Source organism: Aspergillus caelatus (assembly GCF_009193585.1).
Source record: "Aspergillus caelatus strain CBS 763.97 unplaced genomic scaffold BDV27scaffold_34, whole genome shotgun sequence".
Classification (NCBI taxonomy): Eukaryota; Fungi; Ascomycota; class Eurotiomycetes; order Eurotiales; family Aspergillaceae; genus Aspergillus; species Aspergillus caelatus.
The window spans coordinates 45,912-62,288 of record NW_022475297.1 but is presented as its reverse complement, the minus strand read 5'-3'; the positions used below and the strand labels follow the sequence as shown (position 1 = coordinate 62,288).

The window sequence follows — 16,377 nt, the reverse complement described above, 5'->3', positions numbered from 1 at the left end:
CTTGTTGCTCCACCGTCTAGTACCCCATATTCTACTTCATGATTGGTATCTGAGTGGGTTCTGACGATATAAACGTAAGTCTCGGTGTGTCATTTAGAGGAAAGTTTGTCGGATGGCTGTGCTAGACTTCGGCTGGCTTGTATGTCTTCGGGAGTGGTTGACGGCATTCCCATCTGTCCAGGCACACATTTGCTTCTAGATCAAATATAGACTGTTCCAACCGTGTTTTAAGTTGCGCCTCATTATTAACTTGTGGAATCACATTGGATGTATAATATCATGCATGCTCCGCGAGTGCCTTCCAGAAAAGTCTCGGCAGAAGATGTGCAGGATTTGCCAGGATGTAGTATAATATTCGTTCGTGTGTCTCCGTGTGTTTCGCATAATCTCTCCTACACTCTCCTATTACTGCAAATAATTTGATATAGAGACCATTCATAATGCAGATCAATCTCGTTGATTATACATAAATATAGGTTTTATGCAGTTATGGATTTTGTAGTGAGGCTAAAGTGATGGTGTCATTATGGAGTTTGTTGGCGTCATCGATCACTGTAGGAAAATAGAACATTTGATTCGAATGACCTCCATTCTTCCTTCCACTACGTCTGAGTAGTCATGTTCAATTCCCCGGCGTTTGTACGTTAAAGGAGGTTGTTTATACTCTCGCGGAAGTTGAGAGAGTAGGCCCATTGCTGCCACTCGACACGATGACCTCCTAAACCATATGCGACTGCAACCCCAACACAGACCACCGAAATAGTCAGGTTACGGACCGCCGAGGCGACACATTTGTCTACATTGTTATTATGGGCATCCAGAGCATTGTCCACGGTGTTGCCGTTGGGGAACTCTTCTGTAGGGACGTCTTTCTCTAGGAACCTAACCCACACATTCAGCTACGGTCGCATTTTCGCAAAACACAACATATCGCAAACAAACTCACCGGCATAGAGGCTCCCAGCCATCCTCTACCGTCCACTCCAGAAACCGATCCGACGGGGCCATCCCCCTAATAGTGGCACTGTGCTGCTCATAGACCCATTTGCCGTGCTGCTCCCAAGACCCGTGAAAGAAAGGCATCAGACAACCCCGAACATATTGCGCTTCCCAATAGAGGTCGGCATTGAACCAGGGCAGCACGTGATAAAACAATCCGGTGGTTAATGGGCGAAGGACAGTGCAGAGGCTGGGATACCAGGAGTCGACGTCGCGGCGGTTGAGAATCACTTTGGCTTCGGGATAGGCGGCGATCAATTCCGGGGCAAAGAGTGTACCAGGCTGGTCGGTGATGGCTTCGCAGTGTCCGAGTAAGTTATCGAAATCCTCCCTCGTAATGCCAGTCTTTCCATCGGCAGTACCAGCGTTGCCCCATTTCCGTCGCCCGAGCATCGCCCACGACCGCCAGAGCATTGGCGTGTTTTGCCACATTTCAAAGCCATGGAAGACATGATCATACCCGAGGATACGGAGGGCACGCGACAGAGACTCCGTCCCCGACCGAGACATGCCCAGTGCGAGCACCTTCATCGGTCTGTCCCGCGTCCGTTTTGGCGGCGCCGGGGGGTTGTATATCCATCGTTCGACCAGGTCCATGGTTGTGAGAGGTTATGCGATTGTAAGGCTGTTTACTCAATGCATGCCCGACCCCCGCACCGATGATGGTGACCTTATATAACCATAACTACCATGCGCTTTGGGCACTGCCTAGGCTTTCGGAAAAACTTTAGGTATTCATTAACGTGTTGCGTCGCCCTGCGGACTCGTGTGGGCGGCCTGAAGACGGGTTTGGCTCCTTAGGGCTACGATCAAGTGACTGGAATATTGTGGAAAGCATTGCCACTGGAAGACTTGTGACATCTGGTTGGTTTTAATCTAGTCGATCGACAGCATTAGCGACTCGCTTGGAAATAGAACGTGTCTGTCCTCCGTTCTCCGCTCGTATTTGGTGGACTTAAATCGGTTCCGATCCGTTAGTGTACACGCGGATCGTCAGAGAGTTTTGGAGCAAGGTTAACTGGGGCAGTGAAGGTATTGGTTTCACTAACTAAAAGGTGGAAAAAAAAAAAGATAATATGACTCTGTACAACTATGTACACTGCAACACCAGCAAGAAACACCAATTATGGGATCTCCGGTGGTTGGCAAGCAGAATGGAACACTCGGAATTCCAGTCGAAATGGAAGGAAAAAAACATCATCTACGGATCACGCTACACAAGAAAGTTCGCCACGGTATCCTGCAAATGAAAACGACCTGATTTACTCGACGGTAATGGTGGCAGACCCGCTGCTCTGGTAACCCTCGGTGGCAAGGATCATGTAGTTGTGCGTACCCAGCTCCAAACCGGCGTTGGCCCAGGCATCGAAGTGGTTCTGAGCAGTGATGGTACCACCAACACGGCCGCTCTGGCGGACGGACCAGTACTGGTTGAAGGTCGAGGTGCCCTCAATGGAGGGGGCGTTCTCACGAGTAGTCTGGTAGATCTTGTAGGTGCCGCCGTCGCTCTCGACGGTGCCGAGCTCGGTAGCTCCGGTGGAGGGATCGTAGTCGCCGTACTTGTCAACGATGTAGTATTCGACGAGGGGGTTCTGGGTCCAGCCGTAGAGAGAGACATAGCTGTTACTGTTGCTCTCCCACTCACCGCTGTAGGTGACAGTCCTGGTAACACGATGATGTTAGTGGCTTGTGGGTTTCAAGACGTCTCGAGTCGTATCATACTTAGCACTGCCAGGGTTCCATCCCTTTCCGGCAACGAAGTTGTCGCAGTTTGTCCACTTCACACTGTACTGGCCGCCATTGCCATTGGTGTATTCGACATCACCACCGCCGTTGGTCCAGAAAGAGTAGTAGTAGCCGTTGTTGGTGCCCGTCTCGGAGCTGGTGATGGCGCGCTTGGCGAGCTCGACCAGTGTGGAATCACCGGGGGCAGCCAAAGCACCGGAGACAGCGGAGACCGCGAGAAGGAGAGAAGAGAAGCTAACCATGGCGACGGTGTTGTTCTTGTTACTGTGGACGTGTTGGAAGAATTGCAGTTGATGATCACTGTCAATCGCAGGGACACGAAGTCCCCTTTATAGCTACCGCATTGAGCTTCAGGATGTCTATTCGAAACGACTAAATTGCCTAGAATAGAGTTTATTGTTTCATGAATCAAGCCTTGTGGCTCCTGGGTACCTAGGGCTTCCGGAACATTATCCACCTAAAATTGCCGGACGGACTTTTGTTTCATGACAACGATCGAAACCCGCAATTTATCCGGCCAGTGCCCACTGACCATAACCAGCGGGCTATTCTTAACTCGCATGTGGCCGTGCTTTATCCCCTATTGGCTCCTGGCGGGTCCAAGCCAAGTGCTATGTGGGTATCGTCATCGGACCGCATTTCCCTATGCTGAAGTCTCCCGGCTCTAGTTTCGCTCCACTTTTCGACAAGGCCTCCCTAGGTGCCCCATGCCAAGTTCATGTTACCATGTCGGCAGTCGACTAAAGCATGGGCCAAACAACCAGCACTTCAAATCTGACTCGCTAGGACGATATATCCTGGTATTCAAGAAGTCATATGTCCTGCAATTAAAAGAATACGACGCCGGCGGGATGGTGACCGTTGCTAACAGGTTGAATGTTTTGGTAGACCCCCCTCATATCTTGGAAAATGTTTATCCTACTCCTCTAACGTAAGCTATGTTGGCACATTAAGCAGAAGATTATAGGGTCAACATAAGCCTTCCTATATAGACTATTTGCGAACATGCCAAGTAGATTAAGCCAAGGCTAGATGGCCTGACTCTATACCTCCCCGACACGGCAGACAGTTGTACCCCCAGTTCTAGACCCTAATCTATAGTATGAAGATTCATGACACAAAATAACATTACATCACTGCTAGAGTCTAGGACAAGAATCGTCTCTTGCAAAGCCCGATAATGCTCCAAGTTGGCGTCGGGATTATGTACCGCAAAAGAAGCCCCTTGAAACAATTGAGCTCCCAAACGTACCGGTGGAGACATTCTCAATACAATTTCCTGCATTAAACGCAAAGCATATCTTCTGCCTGAATTCAATCATTCGGTACAGCCCGGTAAGGGTCTGATCTTAGGCTTACTCCTAGTTTAGCCTGCCCGCCGGACCCATAGCTAAGTTCGATCTATTACAGAAGGGCGACATATTTAGCCGCAACCAGTAACTTGAGACTGGAAGTTCTGTTGCTCATTCTGACTGCTAACTGGACCACTGGCGGCCCGGCAGTATACGGACTTTCCGGCTACGTGTTAATCGGTTATGACGGCATAGTATGTCAGGAGTCAATCTACCCGGATAGCCATAGTAGACATTATCGCTTCGTTATGAGATATAGCCTATTAAATTTCTTACGGATGTTCCTAAGTCGCTGGGGCGGCAATTGTGGTATCACAGATTGTATAGGCAAATGGCATTGTTTTCTCGCCAGAATGGAAAGCTGCCAAAACGTCTGGTACAGTTCATTGTTAGACGTTATTACCAAATATTGATAGGTATATGATTAGGGAGGTCGGAATTTCTGTCGGCACACGCATCGACGAATACCTGAGAGAAGTTTGAATAATGAAGATTGAAATATGTGACGATCAACCACTATTCTTCCAGGAGCTATCAGAGGATTTACAGAACGCTGGAAATTATACCCTATCGACAGTATTACATGAATAGGTGACAAGTCTTCGTAGAGTTCGAGGTCGTTTCTACCTGTCCCCAATTTTAGGCGGACTAAGTCAAGACTTGCAAAGGCCAAAGTACCCTGTTGGTACTGATATCAAACCACTCCTAACGCCAAAGGCAATGACAATGTCTTAAATTATTTATTAGATGGCAAGTATGTGGAGCAATAAGAACATTTTTTGCTTGGTATATAGTGCACAGTACAATGCTCCATTATCATATTGTTTTGTTCGCTTTTTCCGAAGCTCAAATGACGCTGACACGGTCTCGAATTTCCGACAGTCAAAGTATAGTGAGTGACGGTGTAGGTGATTCGTAGAGACATTTTTGTCATCCACCTCCTGAAATGGACCACGAAGGTCCCCCATTCGCCATATAACCATTCAACCTTTGGCTCAGACTAGATGTATCTCAGGCGTCGGAACGAACGTAACATTAAATAAACACCTTCCAAGGTGGCAACCATTCCGCCCCCTGCAAGAACCCAGGCAGGACCCTGTCTGCGCAACATGGATGGGTTTATTTGTGTTCGATTAGAGGAGTTATCGTTCTGTGAAGGCTAGCATATTAGTTAGAGGCTGTAAAAAGCGACGCAGTATGGCATACTGTCCCGGCTCTCCTGGCTACAGTGCTGATCTGTCGCCCGGAACGACCAATAATTTGCTGGTACATTGTAAGAGGTAGTTCAGTAGTAAATCGGTATATAGTTGATTTCACTGATAGTTATGTTCAAGTACGTAGCCAGACCTGGGGCGGGCCCTGTTTATAAGAGAGTTTGAAATCCTGAGCCACACTGACATCATATCTGGCTAGAGCTGTCATGTCTCCCGAATTTGCCAATGAATAGATGCCACAGTACCATGGTTCTCCAGGATTTCAGTCAATGCCTAAAAGCTCGTGGTTGAGCTTGTGCTTGTTGGGGGATAGTGCCCATGGATACTTTTAGTGGCGAACGACATTTGATACGAGCATTGTATATTAGCTTTCCGATATACTCCACTATCCTCGCTACGGCCTGTTACAATCTTCTGAAGTATATATAGGTTGCGATCAATATCATGTCTAAAAATCGGTCGTCTTTGACCGTAAACCGGTAAGGCACACGAAGAGCACTAGAACGGACAATACCTCTCCCTCAACGTTTCAACTAATGATTATAGGATAAAAAGGTGAAAAAAAAAAAAAAAAAAAGGCCAGCCCGGGAAAGAAGAGGTAAAAGGCGACGATGATGTCTGCCATTTTGCGACAGCTGCATTAGAGCTCTGTCTTCACTGTGTCCTCTACCCTGTCTGTGTCGGATCCGCTCAGCACCCAGTTCGTGATCAACTCGTACGCAATTTGAGCAGCCGCAAACGCGGTGCTCTCACCTTTGTCGTCATAAGCTGGTGAAACCTCGACAATATCGGCACCGACAATGTTAAGTGGGCGCAGGCCCCTCATAATCCTATTAACTTCACGCATCGTCCAGCCTCCTGGCTCTGGGGCGCCAGTCCCGGGCGCAATACCTGGATCCAAGACATCTATATCGAAGGATAGATATACAGGATGCTCAGTGCCAACGCGACGTATAATCTTGTCCACGATGCCCTGTGGGCCGATCTCATCGATGTCCTCGGTCGTCAGCCTCAGGAATCCTTGCTCATCATCCCTTTGATAGTCCTCCCAACCAGTGCCGGTAAGACGAGTGCGGAGACCGGCATGCACTGAGGTACCGTTCTGTATCAAGCCTTCCTTTGTAGCTAACCAGAACATGGACCCGTGTGTAAAATCGGACTGGGGAGACGACCATACACTGGGATAGCTGTTGGGATGTAAAGTGTCCAGATGGGCATCGAAGTGAACTACGGTTATCGGCTGTTTATATGCGCTCTTCAGCGCTCGAAGAGCAGGTAGTGCGATGGAATGGTCGCCCCCAAGCAAAATTAGCTTAGGTGGCTGACCATCTTTCGAACTCGTTGCCGACCTTTCGCTCAGCTCTTGCAATGCCTCGGTCATTTGCTTCAAGGCGAGTTCATTGTCGAACGGGGTAACTGGAATATCTCCACAGTCCAATACCTGTGCCCATGACATATACGGATTGATCCCCGCGTATGGACTAAAGCCCCGACTAGGGAGATGTCGGTTCGATGCTGCTCGAATAGCCCGAGGACCGAATCTTGCACCTAAGCCCGCCTTGTTAGATGCCGATCTATCATTACAGTTCGTACACTCAATGCCTACCTGGCCGGTAACTGGCCGCTGTGTCGAAAGGGATGCCCAAGACGGCTATATCGAACGGAATGCTAGGATCTGCAAGGCATCGTTCGTGTCGCAGGTGCCCAAATGTCGAAATCCCAGAATATCCCCACTAACCTATATTAGTAGGGAACTGTCACATTACGGAATCTGCGACTCACATCAAAATCCCATTTTTGTCCTGCAGGGGGTGATGTGGCATCTCTAGCTGCACTACACAAGACTAGTGAAGCACAGCATAAAATTAAGGTACGCCTACGCATGGACGATGCGAAAACCATGATAGCGCCAGAGTCGAGATATTCCCGTAGCTTTTCAGTCCAAAGGCTTTTTCCATTTACTTAAATTATGGAAACTTGGAAAACACTAACGTTTTGCTGAATTGTCAGGTTGTAACATAAGGTGGCATGGGTCGCTGCAAACGGAACGGGACGAGCTGTCAGGATGTCAACATTTGATTCCTCACTAGAAGGCCGGAAGAACGGACATTCGTCTTTAAAAAACAAGGTGGTAAGCCTTCCTAGGAAATCCGAATGCGGTGTTCCTTTGACGCATGGCGTGCTCGCTCCATCTCATTGGAATGCTATGCTACAGTCTGTTTTCCCATTTCGGAATGATCTTCATGTGCTCATGATGCCAAGAAGATACATCCTAAGCAGAATTGATCCAAGCGAAGGAAAGGTCCAGACGACAGCTTTGAAATATATCTGCATCTTATATCCAGTGAAGCTAAATGAAACGTTGAAATTAGATCAATGGGTATAGTGTGAAAGCTGTGGTTAGGTATGATAGTCCAGATTGAACATAGTCACATAAAGTGACTAGCGAACAAAGTACTACAATAGTCATCCTCGCAATCTATGTGACCTACAAACTTATCAGATTCATTTTCCTGTCCCACTGTTAAGGATATTGTAAGATAATCTGGTAAGGCAACTGGTTTGAATTAAAACCGGTTGTGAGCATTCTGCTACATAACTATATCTTGCGAGGTGCTCGCTAGTATAGGCAACTAGTATTTCCATGGTAGTAGGATTATATATGCTGTACGATAGTCCAATAAGCCTGTTGAGAAGCTATTGGCAAGTTGTCATTGCTGCTCTAGTGAACTTGCACGACTATATACTATGTCTAACGTAACAATTGGGCGCCATATCGCACTCGGTCACGTTTAGCCCGAGAGCTGCCCTCTACTGCCGCACCCAGGCCCGCGGACGAGACAATCTCGTTAATATGGATCATATCATATGCCCAATGCAAGTATCGCATCGTGGAGAATCAGAGAATAATTTGAAAAGGGTTTATATACTCGCATTCCCGTATCCTCGTATTAGCCGGTTCCTCCGATCCTGGCGTCTTTCCTATATCTATAGCTTCCGATTATCCCATAGGGACTTAAGATGCACCACTAAGTGCTAGCGAGATAATGTATACCCATGGCCATAATCATATTAAACTTGGTATACCAGAATGTAGAAAAATAGAATTGGGATAATTACCTCTTCGCGGTCTAAGAGATCTTCAATGCCTGAAAGAACACAGGATGACAGGTAGTTGTGGACTGGTTCCCCATTATATGAGTTACTAACTTCACCACGATACTGCAAGTGGTGTGAGATTCATGATATATCTCCTGTAGCCCAGTCTTCACATGTCATAACTCACAATTGAGGGTCCGTGGATGTACGATGGAAGATCCATGAAACCTGCCGACACAGCATGTGATTGTTCAAGAAGGAAGCGGTACTCTTCTATACAAAGTTACGAGACTCGAACCATGTGAGCTAAGATGGTTTCCCCAACCCCGAGCCATTTACCCCGCATTTACTATCGATGACCATTGTCATGAAGGTTGCCAATCCCACGTATTTGTATTAGCATGCGTCGACTTACAGGGATATTCGTGTACGTAGAGTAGATCCTCATCAAACTGCCAAGGTTAGGCTGTGCAGCATTTTCAGTATTGTTGGTGGAAATTGAATCCATTCCGATGTAGATTGGAAAAGGGTAAGAGGGAAATCCACCATCTAAAATCAGTGAAGAGATTGAAGATATCATGGGGGTAGCTATTTTCTATGCTGGTATGTTTGGGTCTTATGCAGATGAAGCTATAAATGTTTCACTAATGCCACCGGCCTACGGTTTGCATTGTCCTCTGCGGTGATTTCTAGTCAAGGAATCCCGCTATATGACGTCGAAATACTAAGATGAAGCTTAGCCCCGTTGTTGCTTCCTTTCTTGCACTGCCTCCTCTAGGCATGGGCACTTCTTTGGCATCTCAAAGAGAGGGCTCGGGCTTGAACTCCCTCATGCAAGTGCGGGGAAGCTCTACTTTGGAACCGCAAATGATGTGGGATATTTCAATGATATCAGGTACATTACCTTCCTGGATGACTCCACCGAAGTTGGTCAAATTACCCCTGAGAACAGCCAAAAGGTACGATGTGACCCCTCTCCTGCTACAACTGTGTGTCGAAAACCTGCTATACCTATGCTCGACATAGTTCGATGCCACCGAGCCACAGCGTGGCGTTTTTAACTTCGCTAATGCTGACCGGGTCGTTAATCATGCATTGACCCAGGGTCAAAAGGTCCGCTGCCACAATTTGGTGTGGCATAACGGTCTCCCTGGATGGCTAACTTCGGGCAGCTGGGACCGCCCAACCCTGTTGGTCATCATGGAGAACCATATCAAGAACGTTGTTCGGTATTTTAGGGGACGCTGTTATACCTGGGATGTAGTTAACGAAGCATTCAATGATGATGAAAGCTACCGTGAGACGACTTGGTATAACATTATTGGAGCGGAATACATTCCTATTGCCTACCAGCTGACCGCAAAATACGATCCCGCAGCCAGACTTTATTACAACGACTACGGGATTGAATCTGTGAATAAAAAGTCAATTGCTGCAGCCAATCTCATCAAGGAGCTACTAGGCCAAGGAGTAAGGGTCGATGGTGTCGGATTGCAAGCACACTTCCCCGCAATCCAATTGCCGGATTACGAGAGCCAGATGGCGAGTCTCCAACAGTTCACCAACCTCGGTGTAGAGGTAGCGTATAGTGAGCTTGATGTTCTCATCCAGATGCCGAGCGACCATGCAAAAACCGCCCAACAAGCCTAGGTTTACTTTGATACCTTGCGTGCCTGTCTCGATACACCAAGATGCGTTGGTATCACTGTCTGGAAGAGTTTCCGATGCGCACTACTGGGTTTGGCGGCGATTCCCGGGTTCAGAGATCCCTGTTTGTGGGATATCACTTACACCAAGAAGGGTGTCTACCATGGGATCGAGAAGATGCTCGAGTAAATGAGGTGTGCAATGACATTCCTGCTTTTGTGCCGTGAAGCAGCATAGATTCCAATAGAGGGCAAAACTACATTGGGGGAGATTAACCTTTTCCACACTTAACCACAGCTCCACTATCATGCATGGGTTCCATGGTTCTTTCTACCTATGCGACTGTACGACTATGCGATTATACGAATATACGAATATACGACTAGGGCGGGATTACTTCCTTCGGACATGAAGTGGGTCCTGGACTCCTGGTGCTCTTGCTATCTTCTCTTTCTAACCTTTAGGAATGATAGCTTCACAGAAGCGAATCATGGTTGATTCCATAACCTTCTCTAACCTAACGCTTCAGGGGTCAATAGACTGAAGTTGTATGAAACAGACCTTGAGAGTGCGCAGCCTATCCTGGCATAGCAATCGATCCTCGGAGTAAATACGGCAGACTAAATCGAAGTTCCGGATAATGTAAAATATTATCAAGTTTACCAACACCAACGCACCATAACTTAGCCAATTCAATCTATTTAAAGGCTTTACTATATTATCCACTAATAGTAATAGTCTAGATAATCGAATCGTCAGCTGGTTTAGTTCTAAATATGTTTACTGTCTTTAAACCTTTACCGGCAGTACTTTAGTGCTTTTAAAAACTTTCAATTTTAGTTACGGTAGCCTCTAGACTTAGATTTTTACCACCAGCAGGCACTGGGACCCCTAAGCTTAGGGCCTAGTCTGTAACTACTAACTACTACCAGTATTACTATCTCTACCACTACTACTATAGTACTGGTTCCAGATATTATAGTCCTCTCTATATATTTTTAATACTATTAATTTAATTAATGATTTTAATGTACTATAAGACTCTGAATAGTATAGAGCGCTATTAAATAAGTGCGTGGCTTAATAGAACACTGAGATTTTGGTAGGAAATCGTTATTGTCCGGAACTTCGCTTAGTCCGCCGTAAGTGAAGGAAAAAAAAAAAAAAAAAAAGGAAAGGAAAGCCAAGGATAAGAAACAAAACTATAGTCTCGACCATATCATCTAGACGATATCTGACCACCACGCCCATGGGGTGTTGTATTAGGTGAACCTTTCACAATATCATGATTCATCATCCTACCAGCTTCTATAATGTTGCCTTTCGTATGCTCGTGTTCTCTGGGACGAAGGCTCCACCCATTACTTAAAGTTAAGCGGATATTACGCTATAAGTACTCCGGTATTTTGCGTTTTCAATAGGGCTGCCGATCAAACAGTAGCCAAGAAAACTTGTCTTTCTACTTTTTCGGTGGGATAAAGAAGGTAACTCTCATCCCACATAACCCTTTGGGTCTCAACTGCTTACAGGATATCAATCATGGAGTCGCATCTCTATGATGAACCACCTCCCTCGTACGATGTCGCAGTCTCTGGTGACTGCATGGAAGCGTCCACATTGGCCCGCGGTCAGTTTTCACACTGGTCTGTCAAGTCTAACTAATAACGTCTGAGTGCATTGCAGATGACGGTCGAATCGATGTAACTGTGGTGGCCAAGCAGACAGGCCTGAACGATTACCTACCTTCAAATCTACCAACAGAAACGCGGCCACTTCCTGATGTGCCGCTGAGCGCAATAACACCATTGAATATTGTCATTCAAATAGTAGGGAGTAGAGGTTGGTGGCCCCTTATAGTCATGCGTGTCATGATCAATTCTCTTCTTCTTCTTCTTCTAACCGTATCATATATACCGCTCACAGGAGATGTCCAGCCATTCATTGCTCTTGGCACGCGGTTACAAAAGAATGGACATCGTGTCCGTCTTGCGACCCACGCAAATTTTAGGGACTTTGTTCATAAGGCAGGGATAGAGTTCTACCCTATCGGTGGAAATCCGGAGGAGCTGATGTCCGTGAGTATTTTCTAAGCCCTAGCTAGCAACAAAGTACTGGGCCTGATGTCATCTACATAGTTCATGGTGAAAAACCCGGGAATCATACCGAAAATGTCAACCATTGCCGGAGGCGAAATTGGTCGGAAACGCCAGATGATTGCCGAAATGCTGGATGGATGCTGGCGGTCTTGTGTCGAGCCTGACCCGGAGACGAAATTACCTTTTGTTGCGGATGCCATTATCGCAAACCCCCCAAGCTTCGCCCACATACATTGCGCCCAGGCCTTGGGGGTGCCCCTACACATGATGTTCACAATGCCTTGGAGTCCTACCAAGGAATTTCCACATCCGTTGGCAAATGTCAAAGGCTCCGGCACAGATGCTTCGCTCCGTAACTATATGTCGTACAGTATGGTGGAGTTGCTGACATGGAGTGGGTGAGAATCCTAGCATCAAATGATTTTCATGGAAATTAATTTACGCAATACTAACGATGAGTGTCAGATTGGCCGACCTCATCAATCGATGGCGTGTGAGAACACTGAATCTCGATGAGCTGTCACCGAGGACCGCTGCTGGACTTATGGAAGCCATGAAAATACCACACACCTATTGCTGGTCTCCCGCACTGATACCAAAGCCTTTAGATTGGCCATCATATATTGGTTTTTAATCCTTGTGCCCCCTTGCCTTGCTGTGGCTGACCTGTTTGTGGGTTCTTCTTTCGAGATGAGCCTTTGTACAATTCCCCGGAGATACATGAGTTCATACATCGAGGATCTACACCGGTATATATTGGATTTGGCAGCATCGTGATGGATGATCCAGCAGCTATGACCAGGATCATTCAAGAAGTCTGTCAAGAACTGGGCATCCGCGCGATCGTCTCCAGAGGATGGAGTAAATTGGGTCAAGAATGCAATGATCCCAATATTTTGTTCATAGACGATTGTCCCCACGGTTTGATTCGCCTTTAATATCCCATGTACACAATAGCTCGCTAACACATATGTGACAGAGTGGCTATTCAAGCATGTCGCAGCGGTGGTTCACCACGGTGGAGCAGGAACCACGGCATGTGGTTTACTCAACGGCTGTCCGACAGCCATAGTACCATTCTTTGGCGAGTATGTCTAGACCTCTCTCTCATCCTGGTCTTAAGTTATCCATCTAGAAAACAAAAAGCTGACAATAACTAGCCAGCCCTTCTGGGCTAAAATGGTAGCAGCTGCCGGCGCTGGATCGTTACCCATTGACCACAAAGAGCTTACAGCAAAAGCGCTTTCAGATTCCATTAGGTTCTGCTTGACCAAAAGCGCACAGCAAGCGGCTGCATCCATTGCTGTTAAAATGAAGGCGGAAGATGGAGTATCCAATGCAGCCGCGAGCTTCCACCGGCACATACCTTGGAAGGATTTGAAATGCGACCTTCTACCCTCGGAAACCGCAGCCTGGCTTGTTGATAAAAAGCGTGGTCTGAAGCTTTCTCACAAGGCCATGGCTATTCTCTCCCAACATCAGATGATTGATATGCAGCACCTAAAACCGTACGTGCATTGGTCAGCAAAAACAATATGAATTGTTATGACTAATTCAACAAGGTATCGAGCCAAGGATATGAGAATTGAAAAGACATACACCGACCCCTTAAGTTCAACATCAGGCGCTTTGCTCAATACCATGACAGACTTCACTGTAGGGCTAGGCAAGATGAGCACCAGCCCAACCAAAGGCATGACCCAAATGACATCTAGCTTGGTCAAGGGAACTTTGTTGGATGTTCCAACTGCTTTGGCTGAAGGCTTGCGCAATGTTCCCAGGTTGTATGGGGAGCAGCCAGAAAAGGCAGTTCCTATAGAGGGCTGGAAAAGTGGGATGACGCATGCTGGAAAGGTAAGTGATCAACATTCGTTATAAAGCTTGCTGTAACGCTCCCTGGAGTTGCCTTTTGTTTGGATGTCCTTTCGTGGCATTTTCGTCGTAACAAGGAAGCAATCACGAGCGCATTATAGTCGGATGCTAAAGATATAATCTTTATAATACAGAGCCTCTATACTGGTTTCGCTGGTGGGCTGTCCGGCTTTGTTACGAAGCCCTACCGGGAGGGAAAGAAGGATGGCGCTGCAGGATTTGCAAAGGGCTTTGCCAAGGGTAGTGTTGAACTCTTCTCAAAGCCAGGTGCAGGTAAGGGCTTCGAACTTGTGGACTTGCCATTCTCGTACTAAAATGTCCTTATAGCAATGTTCGGCCTCATGGCGTACCCAGCTATGGGTATTTATAAAAGTATTAAAAAGAGGAACCTCAACCCTACGGAGACAAAGATCTTGGAGTCACAAATAGAACTTGGGGAGTATATGTTACAAAGGTTCCCTGCTTCGCCTGGAGAGATTGAGATGGTTCTGTCTAAATTCAATGCCCTCAGTTGAGATATTCGGTGCCAATCTCCAGGTCTTGGTCGTTTCATTTCTAGAAAATCTGTATTAAATAATTTGTTTGATCTGTCTTCTTTCCTATTGTCGTTTCACTTCTCTTGGCTGGTCGTTGGATATCCCAGATACTGACCTACCGCTGTATATCCAAAGCGATACACGGACCGTTTGCTTAAATCCCCAATTTCCGAGGTAATGATACAATGCCGCGCTGGGCGTTTTAACCCTCTCGTATATTCGTATTATGTGAATCTTCAATTCACCCTAACCTCTTCCGTTTGCGTACACATTAAACATGGAAACTGACTGCGGGCCCAAAGCCAAGAGAAACCATAGTCTGAGTGGGGCTATATTGTATCTATCCAACGTTTGTACCGCGTATGGACCTCCACCACAGTAAAGCATACCCGGGTAGATCTCTATCAATGTTTATAGGCTATAGTGCACCTAATAGAGTGGAATCACCTGAAAAAGCAATTGCCTTACGCCCACCAAAGCCCGAGACTTTATAATATGCCTATGATGCAAGCCCCTTTCTCGTGTACAAATTTCTATTCCAAGATCTTCTCTTAACCCTGACAATTCACTTGCCTTATTCAGGATATACCGATACAGAGTCCGTGCCTCAAGCTTCCCATGCCTATGTCCATCAATGGGCCCATGAACATGGGCAAAGAGAACGGCCAAAGTGGTCTCCGATTTCTTTACTTAGGTCATAATTCTAGTAACAGCTCTAGTTATGAAATGGGCAATACGAGTGAAATGGCAGAAACTTCTAGTGTCACTTCCCTGCACTCAGAAAAACGGTAAGTGTTGTTGTTCACCTGCTACACCCAGCTATTGTGCATTGGCAGTGCCATTGTTGACTTAGGACGCCCATAGAACACAATTTGATTCTCTCCCGGATACGCCATCGCCCAGCAAAATCAGGACAAAGTTGAAATACTTCTGGAATTGGCTCAGAACACCCCTAGGGTTATTGACTACATTATATGGACTTAACGTGATTGCTTGGGGTGGCATGCTTTTCCTCCTCATCTGCAACGCTGCTCCTGCTATGTGCCACCCGACCTGTGATGACATCCATTCTGCTCGCAAGAAGTGGATCGAAATTGATTCACAAATCCTAAACGCCCTTTTCTGCATCACTGGTTTTGGCTTGGCACCATGGCGTATCCGTGATCTCTATTTCTGGGTCAAATGGAGAGTAGGGGGCCAACAGATTGGTCTCGCCCGCTTGTGCGATATCCATCGCTCATGGTTCTACCGTAGACCGATCGACATTGGTGTGGAAGAGGTGTCTACTCCGGCTCTATGTGTTCAACCGAGCCCACCGTGGAAACTGGATCTGGTAATATGGTGCAACTGTTGGAATACGGTGTTTCAGGCATTCCTAGCAGGATTTATGTGGGGAATGGACAGATTCAATCGTCCCAGTTGGACAACAGGCTTATTTGTGGCCTTGGCTTGTGGCGTTGCCGGCTTGGGGGGGTGGGTATCATATGCCGAAGGCCGAAGGACTAGAATACTGAGAGAGGTAGATTAAGATTTTCCTTTGCGATTATGTTCCAAGATTTGATAGAGCTACTCAAACAACACGCCACGTGAGCGGTATATCCATTATTTAATCGCATTACAGGGTCAACCTAAAAGACAGACTAGACAGCTGTAAGAGGGCTTCCCGGAATTGGCGTATTCACCTTACGTATATAATTTTCTTCCATGTATTCGACTTGTCATATGGCATGGATAATGGATGAGACGGCAAGCATTGGCAGTACTGGAAAGCCATAATAGTGGCCAGGAAAGTAGTCAGGCAACAACCTTCTTTCAA

The 16,377-nt window shown here is 46.8% G+C and overlaps 7 protein-coding genes across 7 annotated transcripts; 3 read left to right on the top strand and 4 right to left on the bottom strand.

Moving 5' to 3' along the window:
- Positions 1–644: 644 nt before the first annotated feature.
- Positions 645–1,596, bottom strand: BDV27DRAFT_154830 (sulfotransferase family protein; the record flags this gene model as incomplete). The annotated part of the gene is made up of 2 exons (XM_032072024.1): positions 645–882; positions 947–1,596. 2 exons carry the CDS (start codon positions 1,594–1,596, stop codon positions 645–647), a joined length of 888 nt encoding a protein of 295 aa, XP_031930619.1.
- Positions 1,597–2,261: 665 nt separating this feature from the next.
- Positions 2,262–2,987, bottom strand: BDV27DRAFT_154829 (glycoside hydrolase family 11 protein; the record flags this gene model as incomplete). Its single annotated transcript, XM_032072023.1, has 2 exons — positions 2,262–2,661; positions 2,722–2,987. 2 exons carry the CDS (start codon positions 2,985–2,987, stop codon positions 2,262–2,264), a joined length of 666 nt encoding a protein of 221 aa, XP_031930618.1.
- A 1,857-nt stretch (positions 2,988–4,844) lies between these two features.
- Positions 4,845–5,395, bottom strand: BDV27DRAFT_123681 (uncharacterized protein). The gene is made up of 2 exons (XM_032065922.1): positions 5,304–5,395; positions 4,845–5,247 (listed from the first exon to the last, which is right to left on the bottom strand). The coding sequence occupies exons 1-2, from the start codon at positions 5,367–5,369 to the stop codon at positions 5,098–5,100; spliced, it is 216 nt and encodes a 71-aa protein (XP_031930617.1). The 5' UTR covers positions 5,370–5,395; the 3' UTR covers positions 4,845–5,097.
- A 556-nt stretch (positions 5,396–5,951) lies between these two features.
- Positions 5,952–7,213, bottom strand: BDV27DRAFT_154828 (agmatinase; the record flags this gene model as incomplete). The annotated part of the gene is made up of 3 exons (XM_032072022.1): positions 5,952–6,859; positions 6,918–7,044; positions 7,094–7,213. 3 exons carry the CDS (start codon positions 7,211–7,213, stop codon positions 5,952–5,954), a joined length of 1,155 nt encoding a protein of 384 aa, XP_031930616.1.
- Positions 7,214–9,139: 1,926 nt separating this feature from the next.
- BDV27DRAFT_142687 (glycoside hydrolase) lies at positions 9,140–10,246 on the top strand (the record flags this gene model as incomplete). The annotated part of the gene is made up of 4 exons (XM_032069991.1): positions 9,140–9,157; positions 9,217–9,369; positions 9,437–10,009; positions 10,061–10,246. 4 exons carry the CDS (start codon positions 9,140–9,142, stop codon positions 10,244–10,246), a joined length of 930 nt encoding a protein of 309 aa, XP_031930615.1.
- A 1,350-nt stretch (positions 10,247–11,596) lies between these two features.
- BDV27DRAFT_142686 (uncharacterized protein) lies at positions 11,597–14,540 on the top strand (the record flags this gene model as incomplete). Its single annotated transcript, XM_032069990.1, has 9 exons — positions 11,597–11,684; positions 11,741–11,896; positions 11,981–12,132; positions 12,193–12,547; positions 12,844–13,074; positions 13,289–13,661; positions 13,767–14,007; positions 14,160–14,298; positions 14,353–14,540. The coding sequence occupies 9 exons, from the start codon at positions 11,597–11,599 to the stop codon at positions 14,538–14,540; spliced, it is 1,923 nt and encodes a 640-aa protein (XP_031930614.1).
- A 639-nt stretch (positions 14,541–15,179) lies between these two features.
- BDV27DRAFT_142685 (DUF2985 domain-containing protein) lies at positions 15,180–16,089 on the top strand (the record flags this gene model as incomplete). The annotated part of the gene is made up of 2 exons (XM_032069989.1): positions 15,180–15,349; positions 15,507–16,089. 2 exons carry the CDS (start codon positions 15,180–15,182, stop codon positions 16,087–16,089), a joined length of 753 nt encoding a protein of 250 aa, XP_031930613.1.
- Between the last annotated feature and the right edge of the window lie 288 nt (positions 16,090–16,377).